The sequence below is a fragment of the Macrotis lagotis genome, chromosome 7 (assembly GCF_037893015.1).
Source record: "Macrotis lagotis isolate mMagLag1 chromosome 7, bilby.v1.9.chrom.fasta, whole genome shotgun sequence".
Classification (NCBI taxonomy): Eukaryota; Metazoa; Chordata; class Mammalia; order Peramelemorphia; family Peramelidae; genus Macrotis; species Macrotis lagotis.
The window spans coordinates 138,480,362-138,493,880 of NC_133664.1; the positions used below are offsets into that span (position 1 = coordinate 138,480,362).

Below are 13,519 nucleotides of genomic sequence, written 5' to 3' on the forward strand. Positions count from 1 at the left end.
TGCATTATCTAAAACATAGTGCAAGAGGACAGCACTTTGCAAGTCTTAGCTATAAATTATTTTTTATCATCAAGTAATAGAAAAAATTTCATTTCATTTAGTAATAAATGGTCTTCAAAAATCTATTCATGTGGGGCGGCTAGGTGGCGTAGTGGATAAAGCACCGACTTGGAGTCAGTAGTACCTGGGTTCAAATCCAGTCTCAGACACTTCATAATTACCTAGCTGTGTGGCCTTGGGCAAGCCACACAAAAACCTAAAAAAAAAAAAATCTATTCATGTACTTGTGAAAAATATAATCTACTGATAAAACCAAAGTGCCTTTTTTTGGGGGTTGTTTTTTGGTTTTTGCAAGGCAATGGAGTTAAGTGATTTGCCCAAGATCACACAGCTAGGTAATTATGAAGTGTCTGAGGCCAAATTTGAACTCAGGTCCTCCTGACTCCAGGGCCAGCACTCTATCCACTGTGCCACCTAGCTGCCCCAGTACCTTGCTTTTTCATCTGTATTATAAAAAATATTTTTACTAAAAATAAAGATTAAGATATTTGAAAAGATTCAGATTCTTTCCTATGATATATAAAGTCTAGTTGAAATACTCATAAGTATTCAAAGAATAGTTTGTAGTGATGTGAATGACTTCATAGCAACAGAAAATGTGTTGGTGATTGGACTATAACCAGCATTTCCATCTGTACCTCAAAGAGCATGAGGCACTTCCATTTGACTATATATGAGGTTCTTTTGGTTATGAAACAATTTAGGAAAAATAGATGAATTCTTTCTATTCCCTACTCTCACCCAAAAGCTGGTCACATAGCACAACTTTTTCACAGGCCCCATCTATTGTGTTATCATTTTATTTCAAATATAAATTCTTAACTCAAAAATAATTTGGTTATCTATATAAAAAGTACTGTATGGAACAGAAAGCTCAATAGTCACTTCATGCCCTCAAGGAGTTTATAAACTAGCAGGGAAGATAAATTACAGACATAAATAAGGACAATAAAAGGCAACAGCAATATTATAATGAATCGTAAAATATTCTATGTCCCACAGGTGTATATAGTTCAGAATTCCTTTCTTCAGGTATACATATCTCCAGAGCACTGCACACAGCAGACATTTAAATAAATGTTGGTTGAAGTTGAAATATAAAGTACCATAGACAAGAATTCAGAGAATCAAATTTTTCTTCTAAATACAGTGAATAGTTAACTGGTTCTTAAAAAAGACTGGGGGGCAGATAGGTGGAGCAGTGGATAGAGTGCTGGCCCTGGAGTCAGGAGGACCTGAGTTCAAATGTGGGCCTCTGTCACTTAATAAGTGCCTAGCTGTGTGACCTTGGGCAAGTCACTTAATCCCATTGCCTTAAATAAATAAATTTTTTTTAAAAAAAGAATGATTGGGGGCGGCTAGGTGGCGTAGTGGATAAAGCGCCGGCCTTGGAGTCAGGAGTACCTGGGTTCAAATCCGGTCTCAGACACTTAATAATTACCTAGCTGTGTGTCCTTGGGCAAGCCACTTAACCCCATTTGCCTTGCAAAAATCTAAAAAACAAAAAAAACAACAAAGAATGATTGGGATTTTCAGAAACAATATTTTGGGGACAGGGAGGAAAGAATGTGTAGGAACAATATTAGCAAGTGGAGGCAAGAAAGAACAAAGCATATTTAACAAGTGGCCATACTATGAAAGAATTTTGAAACAGAAGTGATGAAATTAAAATTAGAAAGATAGGTTGAAAAGAGATTCTATAGAACTTTAACTGCCAGGCTTAAGGAGACTAGAAGTTATTCAGGAGCTAGAAAGGGAATTTCAGTATCATAGCATTTGGTTTAGGAAAATTAATCTGGTGGCAGTACAAAGATGAGGAGATTAGAAGCTGGAAGACCAGAAAGGAGGCTATCTATTGTCATAGTGGGGACATGAGATAATAAAGACAGAACTTGGATAGTAGACAATGGAACTGAGAGGAATAGATTCAAAGGGATACAGTGACCCAAATTTTGGTCATTAATTGAATGCAAAAGAACAAGACAAATGAAAACTTAGATGTCTTGACGTGTATTAGCCTGAGGGGGCTAGCAGTATTAACAGAAATTAGAAATTCTGGATAAAGAGGTAGTTTCGGAGACCAGGAGTCTGCTTTTTTGCTTTTAGACATGCTGATTTTGAGATACCTATGACATATCTAAGTAAAACTGTCTAAACAATTTAAATGTAGGACAGGAGTTCTATGAGAAAAGACAGGACTGGAGACCAAAAATTGGGATAACTACATATAAAGAGAATTAAAGACATAAATGGACAGGATTATTGAGAGAAAATGTAGAGAGAAGGGAACTTTTCAGTTATTATTTAAGACTCTTGGATTTCCTCAACATTACCAACTTCAGAGAAGTATATTAGGCAAAAGACAAGATTTAGAAGTCAAGAAGATCTGTGTTTGAATCCTACCTTAGACATTGATATTGACATTTACTAGCTATATGACCCCAAGCAAATCATTTAATCTCTTTGGGCCTGACTCTGAAGTTCCCTTCCTGTTCTAAATCTATGGTCCCAAAGTTTGGCGTTTTTTTTTTTAAACCTAAAGTCACAAACCTTCACACAATCTTATTTCTCACAAAATGGTTTCACAAGCTGACAGAACAGAGTAGACCCTAGATAGCTGACACGAAGAATTGAAGGGTTAAAATTATATTCAATTTCTGTATCTGAATACAGAAGTAATTTTAACCAATAAAGTTAGTCAGTACTTTCATACCCCTCATACTTCTGTTGTTACTTTTGGTTAGGAAGAGAGAATTCCCAGAACATATTATATATCCTTCTGCTACCCTGTGGCATTATGAGACCCTTAAAAGATTATTAACCTTTTTTGATTCATCTTTTTAAAAAAATCTAATTATATACTTCTGAAAAAATTTAACTACTGATAAAAGCAAAGTACCTTGATTTTTTTGTGCCAGTGACTTAATTCTTTTTTTTACTTCTAAGGTAAAACCTATGAATTCCTTGCTAGAATATTTTTATTTACATAAAATAAAAACACATAGGAATAAAAAGGAAACAGATTATATTGAAATTCATTTATAAAAAATTTTTTAAAACTCTATATTCACAGACGCCCTGATTAAAGAGTCTGTTTTCTATTCAATAAGCAGTATATGCCATGGCCACCCATGCTCCTTGTCCCTTTTTGGAACCCCTCAATATATGGATGTTGTAGGTCTCGAAAATTCCATGTTAGATAGATACTTGCAGTTTCCCAGTTTACTGGTACCTCAAAGGTAGGAAAGCAGTCATATCCTGAAGCACCTACATAGCCTTGGACATAGAGTGAAAGTGGATCTAGGAATCCTTGTGAAGAGTGTGATGCATTTTTTTTTACAAGACCAAACTAAACTTTCCTTTCCTTTCTTGGAATTAAGATAGTTGTGCCTTAGATTCCTTGACAACTTCCCTAGTCATTTCCCTTTTTTGCTCTTCCTAGTCACAAGAGTATGGGTCTGTCCTGGGGAAGGGGTTTGAGGAATAGCAATTATTGTCAACGGAGTGACAATTAGTTTGGAGAATGGGAATTAGTGGCCTGCTGGCCTCCCTCCTAGCATGTCTTCTGTTAAAACAAAAAGCATCATCACTGACTAGATCTTTTAATTCTGGGAAGACCTTTTAATTCCAGCAATGGTCACCCAATGAGCTTTTGCTTTTATACTGGTTTTACTAAACAAAACCTGTATGCAACTAGAAAAGTTACCCAAAGAAGTAGGGAAAAAATATTTTTAAAGGCCCTAAGAGGGCATATAAACAAAAGTTACAGTGTTGGCACAAATAACCATTTTCTACCTCTCCTCTTCTCCTTTATTAAAAATTTTTATTTTAGGCAATGAGGTTAAGTGACTTGCCCAAGGTTACACAGCAAGGCAATTATTAAGTGTCTGAGGCCAAATTTGAACTCAGGTCCTCCTGATTCCGGTACTCTATCATCTACCTAGCTGCCCCACAAATAACATTTTTTTTTAGGTTTTTGCAAGGCAAACGGGGTTAGGTGGCTTGCCCAAGGCCACACAGCTAGGTAATTATTAAGTGTCTGAGACCAGATTTGAACCCAGGTACTCCTGACTCCAGAGCTGGTGCTTTATCCACTGCACCACCTAGCCGCCCTTAACAAATAACATTTTTAAAGAGTAATTAAATTACTAATTTTAGAAAGAAGAACTTTGGGGGCAGCTAGGTGGCAATGGATAGAGAACCAGCCCTGGAGTCAGGAGGATCTGAGTTAAAATTTGACCCCAGACACTTAATAATTGCTTAGCTGTGTAATCTTGGGCAAGTCTCTTAACCCCGTTGCCTTAAATAAATAAAATTTTCTTTTCCATAAAAAGAGCTTTTGTTTTACTTATGAAATATTTTTAAAATTAAAAGACTGCTTTTCTTTTTGTCAACAGCAGGCAATACAAATAAAAGTACAAAGAGGAAAAAGGGATTGTTTACAGCTGACTCATAATGAATTATATAAAAAAGGAAGTACTTGAAATTACTAAAGATAACTTTGTTCTGAGAGGCAGTATGGCCTGGTTCTAGTGATGATGCTGGTTCTTCATTCTCAAAGACCATGACATCAGGGAGGTGATGCTATGCTATGCAAGTGAATCGGGTTTTGAGTGAGGGACGGGCTGTGTTAAGTCACCACCCTCACCTTCTCCTCCAGAGCTGTCTGTATCCAGTGTCCAGATTTGATTCAGTATGACTGGAGATGGCTCTGGATTTGAGTTAATCGGGGTTAATTAAGTGACTTGCCCAAGTGTCTACCAACTATACCATCTAGCTGCCCTGTATAGAGGTGGGTTCAAATAAAGAAAGACCTGGATTCAAGTCCAACCTAATACCTAAAGGGCAGTAGGCTGTGTCTGACAAGCATTTAGCTTTTCAGTGTCCTAGGCAGATAACTTTCTAAAACTCTTTTATGAAGCCTTCTCTAATTTCCTCCAGCACATTTTTGTACCTTTCTGATGCAGTCATATATTACAGTGTTACACGTGTGTCATATTCCTCACCAGATTGCAAACTCTAGAAGTCAGGGATCAGATTTTTTTTATCTAAACTTTTTTCTCTGACAGTACATAAGCCTTTAAGCTATGAACTGAATTGCTCTTAACTGCCGATTTTCTATCAGTTATCATTACTGTTACAATAATATCTTCTAAGTTTAAAAGCTAGGATAAAAAAAATTCAGAAAAATAAAAACTCTTGAAGATTAAAGTAAGAAGCAGCAAAGTAATTAAATAATTCAAGTGATAGGAATCAGGTGAAGGAACTCCCTGAGAGGACTTCCCTCAACCAATGCAAGTCAGCAGGATGTCTCTGCAATTACAGTCTTGAGACTTGCCTAGAGCACTGAGAAGTCAAATAAATTTCCTAGTATCACAGCCAGAATGAAACTCAGGAGCCACCCTTAGCCCTAGAAACAATTCTTGACTAAACAGGACTTCTGATTCCTTCTAAAAAACGAACAAAAAAAAAAACGCCAAAAACTTCAGTTCCACAAGCTAAAAATGATGAGATAATTCAGACAAATTTAGAAACAAACTACTTTTGTTTAAACATTTACTTGAATTTAACTGAGTCTGAGCAATGACAAAAGTTTATTGCAGTTCTGTTAAGTAAGCCTATATATATACTGCTGACAGTAGATAATATTTTAACGAGTATTTTTTAATGGAAAGATTAAAACTTCGTAGTAGGTTTCCTTTCCGATGCCAGTTAAACCACACAGAGATACCCCAATCATATAATTAAAAGAAATATGCTGTTTTAGACCTTTAGAATGCACGGCAGTCCTATATTAACCAACCGTATTACACGACCCTCAACTAACTGGGGTTAGGAGAAATCAGTCAGAATATAGATGAAGATTATTAATGATTTCCGAAAAAGACAGGAAGAGTGTAAATATTCTATTAGCTCTTTTGACTCCAAGTTAAGGGTCTTTTTTCCTCCGCTTTAAGCGTACTGAATTTTGATGAGGTCTGACACTAGATGGTAACATTTCCAGTGCCTGGATTCTCTGACTGCAGACACTGAGCAAACCCCGCAAGACTTGGGGTATCCGGGGGCCGACGAGCGCTTCTGCACTTATCCAAGTCCCGGGCTTCCTTTTCCCCACTTCTGTCATTACTACTGCCTCCTCCCGAGGGCTAGGCCGCCTCGGATGAAGTTTTCTTCTGCTTAGGAACATTTCCACCATCTGGCTGGCCACTGAAAGGGAGGCTTCAATTGACTTTCGAAGCCGAATCATTTCCTTATTTGTGCATTCAATCGCCTGGCTCTGGATGCGAGAGGGGTCATCGCAATACGCCGTCCCCACTCCTCTGAAGCAATTAAAGGTAGTTTGGGGTGGTTGTTTTTTTTTTTAGGTGGTCGGAGACACGCAAAGTATTTCAGTTTCTGCAAAATGCAGCGCGACGAGCTAGTCAATTGTGAAAGTCTAAGACATAAATAAAATGCACGGCGGGTCCCCCCACGAGCCTGCCCCGCGGCCGGACGGTGAGCCCCCGCCCCGGCCCCGGCCCCGGCCCCGGCCCCGGCCCCGGCCCCGGCCAGGCCCTACGAGGCGCGGAGGGGCTGACTGACAGGGGCAGCGGCCGCGCGCGCGGCGCCCCCTGCTTCCCCTGCCGCCCCTGCCCTCCCCACGCCCGGCGGGTCTGGACACCCGGGGCGCCGCTGCCCTCACCGCGCCTACCTTCTCCTCGTCCGACAACTGCTCCTCCAGATCCGCCATCTTCCCTCTGGCGACAGGCGGCGGCGGCGGCGGCGGCCACCTGACTTCCCCCTTCCCGTCCGCTCCGCGGCGCTGCGCGCCCCCGCAAGGGGCGGGGCCCGGCGCCTGCGCACTGCCTGCCTCCCCCCCACGCGCGCAGCCCGTGAGCGCCCCCGCCGGGCGGCTCCGGCCCTGCCCCGCCCCCGCGCCCTGCCCCAGCCAATGAGGCGGCTCGGGCGGGCGCCCTGGAGGGCGGGAGCCGCCTCCGACTGGAGGAGAGGCGCCGATTGCCTTAAAAGGCCTGCGGCAGCGCAGCGGCTCCAGACGCCCGGGGGTGTGGCGCGGGACGGACCTTTGCGGACCGCTCTCCCCCGTGGAGGGGGGCCCACGACCACCGGCTAAACTCCCACCGTGTGCCAGATACTCTTTTTTTAATTTTAATTTTAATTTTTATTATTTTTTTCCAGTAAAAAAGAGGCCGACCAGCCAGCAGGAAGGGAACCTCCCCAGCACTGGGGGAGCTGGGGCCCTCTGGGGTGGGGAGCACCCCGGCTGGGTGAGCCCGGGCCCCCCAGTGATCTGGGACAGACATCAGACTCGTTTGTGCCGAAAAACAACCCAGATCTGCCGTGGTAGAAGGCGAGACTGAGTGTGGAAGTCCCCCCGGGGGGGGGGGGGGAGCGTGAAATCTACACTCGGGAACTTCAACTTGGACTTGAACTAGGGCCGGCCTGGCCGGTGGGGGAGGGGAAGGAGCTACGTTACGCCCGAAGCGGCGAAGGGAGCCTGAGGATGAGGATGGAGAAAACTCAGCCCCCAAATGTCCAGATTTGAGTTGAGCCTCCTCCACAGCATCCCTTAAAAATCCAGCCCCTCTGCTGGGAAGCTAGCACTGCGTGTGATTTAGAAAAATAAAATAAAATTTCAATGAAAAAAAAATCCAGCCTTTCCTTGAAAAATCGGTCCCGGAGTCAGGAGGACCCGAGTTCAAATGCAACCGCAGACACTTAATAATGACCTAGCTGTGTGGCCTTGGGCAAGCCACTGAACCCCACTGCCTTGCAAAAACTAAAAATAAAAAAAATAAAATAAAAGTCACAACCCATTGCCTTGCAAAAACTAAAAATCAAAAAAAAAAATAAAATAAAAGTCACAACCCATTGCCTTGCAAAAAATAAAAATAAAAAAAAGCCACTTAACCCCATTTACCTTGCAAAAACCTTTAAAAAAAAAGTAGAGAAATCTATACTACCTCCTCAGGAAGGAACCCCATTCCATCTTTGGACAGTCTATCTATTCTGGGAATTTTTTTTCCTTTTATCAAGACAAATCTAGAGGCAAGCTAGATAACCATGAATAGAACACTGGTCCTAGAGTCAATGTGTTCTCACGTAGTACCTGTGTGGACCCTGGGCAAGTCACTTAACCCTGATATCCTCTTCTCTCCACCATATATAAGATTAAGCCTGCCTGGCTGCGACTTCCACCCCTTTGGTTACTAGTTCTCCCTGTATTCCACTTCTGATATTTAATAGTCATCATATATGGCTTAATCTTTATGATATTCAGTTTTCACACTGTTCAGGGATTTATGAGTGAATTACATCACTAGATTGTTGTGAGATAATTGAAATAAAGATGTTGCTAACCATATACATGTTATCTCCTCTTATGACAGTGGCAATGTGAAATATAGCCATTAAAGGTCCAATATCAAATTGCATAAGATCTTGAATGCTAGTTCTTGAAGTTCTAAGAAATTTCCACATGTAGGGGAGTGATACAACCAGACCTGTTCTTTTGGACCAGAGGGAGAAAATAAATGAAAGCAGGGGAAACTAGCTAGAGACATAATTTAGCAATACACAGGACTGTACCAGACAGGTGATAACAGTAGGAAGAAGGAACAGATTTTTAGAGGTAGGATGGTCAGGATTAGGACTGATTAGATGAGGTGGGTGAAAGAGAGGCCTCAGGGGGTGACTAGACCAATAGGAAACTAGAACTCAATGCTAATAAGATTAAAATTTTCAACACTTTAGGACAGTTAGCTTTGCTGTTTTTCTTTTGCTACAGAACTCATTCATAATTCCAGCCAACTGTTAAACTATTAAAAAGGGGCCCTGAGAAGAGTATGAAACCATCACCACTGACATATGACACAGCAACTGATATATATATATATATATATATATATATATATATATTTTATATCTACCACTTAGCCCATGTGAGATATGTATAATATAGTATTTACTTTTCTTTAGCATCCAACTTTTAATTTACAGCTGTATAGTCCTTTGAGGTTTGCAATAACCCTATGAGGCACAATATTTTTCTCCATTTTACAGATAATGAAACAAACTCAGAAGGTTTATTATAATAATTACAAGATGATTATTCCTTGGACACATACAAACATAATTATAAAATCATAATGTTTTGTTGATAAGTTGCCATTGATGCCTCCATTTTTTTAGTTTACTTTTTATTATAAAATGGAGGTTTTAGGTCCTGGGTCTATCATTTATTAGATGTGGGATATTATGAAAATCATTTTATCTTCCTTGAGGCTCAGTTTCCCCACTTGGAAAACTGTGATAACAATCAATACCTCACAGTGTTCCTGTGTTGAAGGCACTTTGTTAAACCCTAAGAATACAGAGAAATGCTATCATAATAGAGGTGAGGAATTTATAGTGACTGATATAGGCTCTTAACAGCTCTTGTGAAGGGTTGACCAGCATTATGAGTGAGCTCTGTAGCCACAGAATAAGAACCACAAAATATTGAAATTCATAACTTTGCTGGCTATAATTTATTGTCTCAGGCAGCAGTTAGCATTGGTGTCCCATAAATACAGATGTGGGAATGAGAAAGAGGGAGGTTTGTGTATATATTATATGAGGCAACATGGTGTAATGGATAAAAGGCTGATATTGGAGAAGTCAGGAAGACCTGGATTTAAGTCTTGTCTCTGACACCTATTGGTTATGTGACCAATTAATGAGTCATACCTTAATTAAACACAAATTTCTAGCTTAATGATGAGCTTCCTGAAACTAGGGCATGGATTTTGGATTACTTTGCCTGAAGATTTTTCTTTCAAATTACATGTTCAGTGTGGTGATGATGGGGGTTACTGTTGTGAGCAATTGGCTTTTTTAGAAGTGAAATTACCAGCAAAGAAGGAAGCAAAATGACTAGTTTACAGAGGGCTCAAACTCACAACTCAAGCATCAGGCTCTAACTAAATGATCAATTTTTCCAAAGGTAAAATTACAAAGTAAAAAATGAATAAACTGTTACTTATCTTTAACATAGCTCACACCTTATATAGTGTTATTCAGAATCACTTCTCACAACTCGGTGGTACCAGACTTTCAGAGCTTTCAAATATGATCTCAGACATTTACTAGCAGTATGACCTCACACACACATCATTTAACCCTATCTGCCTTAGTTTCTTCAACTCTAAAATGAGCTGGAGAAGAAAATGGCAAACTACTCCAGTGTCTTTGCCAAGAAAATTCCAAATGCAGTCATGAAGAGTTAGACGTGATGAACAACAATAATATATTATCTGCATTATTTAACTATACATTATAAAGTCATCTAATTATTTAACCATATACAGACCTCCACAGGGCTCAGAAAGATTAAGTAATTTACTCACAGTCCTACAATTAATTGACTCTTGGACCTATATCATAAGTTATAGACGTAGAAGGATCTCATATAGCATTTAGTCTAAACCAGCTCTTTTTAGATAAGGAACCTGAGGACCAGAAAGACAGAGATATCTAGCTACTCAAAGTCTTAGGAGGTGGTAAATGGCAGAACCAGGAATCAACTCAGCTCTTCCAATTCCAAATCCATTGGTCATCCATGGCATCACAGTACTGCTATCCTGACTCTATGGACACACAAAGAATTGAAAATAGGTTTTGTTAAGGGCAACTGGGGGAAGAGGAAAGGACATGATGACACTGGTTGGGGTGTGGGAAAATAGGTGCCTTTTGACTTGAAGACATTAAAATGTAAACTCTTTCTGAAAAGGGATTATTTCATTCATTGAACTTATCTACCTACTGGTTGACTGGCACAGAATAGATCTTTAAGAAATGTTTACATATTGATGAGCATATGTTGGTAGATGAAAATCACTATTTTGTCATTGGTCAGTCCTGGACAGAAGTCTTTTTCCCCTAAAATAAAATTTAGCAAAGACTAATTGCCTCTAGCCTATAACTTCCAAAAGAGCCAAAAATATGTGTTTAGTGACAAATGTGTTTCTCTGTTTGTGACTCCCAGGCTTGGCAGATAGCTAATCTAATGTTTCTAAATGTCAGTAAATCTAGTGTCAGTAAGTCTAAACAAAGGGAATAGAAAAGATTTTCACCGACTTTCCCCTCAGATCATTTATGGTGTTTCTGTGACATCCAAAAGATCTGAAGATTTGTTCTTTTATGTTTAGATCTTACTTGTTGTCTCCTCCATCAGATCTGTTCTACTACAACAGCTAACAAGGGATTGGTAGTACAGTATCTTCTACCCTGCAGATTTTAGGTAAATTTTGACCAACTTCCTTTCCTAGCAGCCTCATCAGTATCTGATCTTATTTTGCAATAATTTGAGTCAGAGAGTGTGTACACTTTACATTCTGGTCTCCATGGTGATACCAGCAGTAACATATAGTTCTTAACAAGCCTTTCTGTAACAGGACCGCTCCCACCCTTCTCAGAGAATTAAAGAGACTCATGAGATCCAGCACACCCAAGCAACCTTCATTATTTGCAAGATTCTTCTCTTTTTATGTTCTGTGCTGGCATTCTTCATCACAATTATTGGAGATGGGTCTCTCAAGTGCTTGTGCTTCTTGAACAAATATGTTCTTGAGCAAATATGTTCTTGAACTTAATATCTTTTTGTTGAGGTTCACATTTCAATCTTCTCTGACTCTTTGCAACTCCATTTGGGGTTTTCTTGGCAAAGATACAAGAGTGATTTGTCATTTCCTTCTCTGGCTCATTTTACTATTGAGGAAATTGAGGCAAATAGGGTTAAGTGATTTGCCCAGGTTCACACATTTAACAAGTGTCTGAGACCATATTTTAACTCAGTAAGATGAATATTCCTGACTTTAGACCTGACACTCTATTCAATGTGCCACCTAACTTACCAAACTTTTAGCTTTGGCAATTGAGCAATCTGTCAGATTATATTTAACTATTAACATTCTCACAAGTCCTCACAGAAATGTAAATGTAGGAAGCACATAGACAGATAAATATTGATCACATTTGTAGTGGAAAGGGTGATGACCTGGATGGTTCTTTCATTTACTATTTGTCATCTTGAACAAATCAATTGATAACTTAGGGTTCTGATTTCTTCACTTGTGAAATGATGGATTTGGACTGCTTAGTCTTTCAAGTCTGCCAATTTTAGATCTATGAACCTATGAAATTTTAGCTCACAGAAAAGTTATACAAAAAAATCATCTAAACAGGAATCAGCTCAATCAGATATATAGTGGAAAGGGCATTGGAGTTGGAATTGGGGTCCTTGGGTTAAAATTCTGGCTCTGCTACTTATTACCTATTTGAACTTAGGCAAAATCAGTTTGCTTCTCTAGGTCTCTATTTCCTCATCTGTAAAATACAAGTATGAACTAGGGTACCTCTAAGGTCCCTTGCGCCTCTAAATCTATTATCTAAAATAACTTTTTTTGCTTGATAAAGGTAGATTTAACAACTTCTCAACATTTACTCATACAGTACCCAATTCAGATAGGAAAGACCCACAAAAAAGGAAGATAAAGGACTAAGATTCATGAGGTTAAGACAAATATTCTCTCTCTCTCTCTCTCTCTCTCTCTCTCTCTCTCTCTCACACACACACACACACACACACACACACACACACACACACGATAGCATCTTGGGAACAAGTGAAGATTTGCAGAGAATGTAGCTTTGGCTAGACAGGTAAATATACAGAGCATATTTAATGTATCAATGTATTTATAATGCATAAAAATTATACAAAGGTAAATATACAAAATAGGTACCTTTCCCATAGTCCTGTTGGAGCTTCTTCTTGGAGGATGTTACAGTTCCTGGTTAGACTGTAAATACTAGAAAATCTCTGAACCTCTTCACTCTCAGCGTAAGTAAAGGTATTTTAAAAACAAAAGAGATGGAAAAGCGCCTTCTCTCTCTCTCTCTCTCTCTCTCTCTCTCTCTCTCTCTCTCTCTCTCTCTCTCTACATGACAATCAGAGGATTGGGACCTCTGCTCTCTTACAAGTTCACCTCTTCTTACCCTAAAAGCCTGCTTTCATGGAGGGAGAGAAAGACAGAGAGACAGAGAGAACTCAATGGCCCTATAAACTTATCTCTAAATCAGGAAAAAGCAAAACAAAATAAAACCTAGAAACAAACTAAAAAACACAATTCTCCAAACTGCAAAATACACAGATATCATTGGCACTCCCTTCCTTCTATCATATCTTTTTGACCTTGCAAAAATTTCTTTCCAACATATTCATGAGTCAACTGTATAAAAAATTATCTATGGAACTCTAAGGTATCTTTTTCAAAGACTTTAAGAACATAATGTGGGAGGAAGAGGACAGCCTGTGGGGACATTTAGTGGATTGTTATTGTCAAATTCTAGTCTGAGGATTACAAGATGGACTTTTATATGACCTACTTTCTTTTAATCCTGTTTTGACCATGGGAAGAGT

General features: G+C 39.5%; 1 protein-coding gene across 2 annotated transcripts in view; it reads right to left on the bottom strand.

Annotated features, from left to right (window-relative positions):
* Positions 1 to 13,103, bottom strand: part of CAPZA2 (capping actin protein of muscle Z-line subunit alpha 2) — a 53,871-nt gene extending 40,768 nt beyond the window's left edge. The window contains exon 1 of one of the 2 annotated variants that reach the window (XM_074193853.1): positions 12,843 to 13,103. In XM_074193853.1, the coding sequence (XP_074049954.1) occupies positions 12,843 to 12,851 (9 nt within the window). In that variant the 5' untranslated portion in view covers positions 12,852 to 13,103. Of the gene's footprint in view, positions 1 to 6,751; positions 6,906 to 12,842 lie in introns of those variants that run through there. The other variant, XM_074193852.1, reaches the window with a different exon arrangement.
* Positions 13,104 to 13,519: the final 416 nt, after the last annotated feature.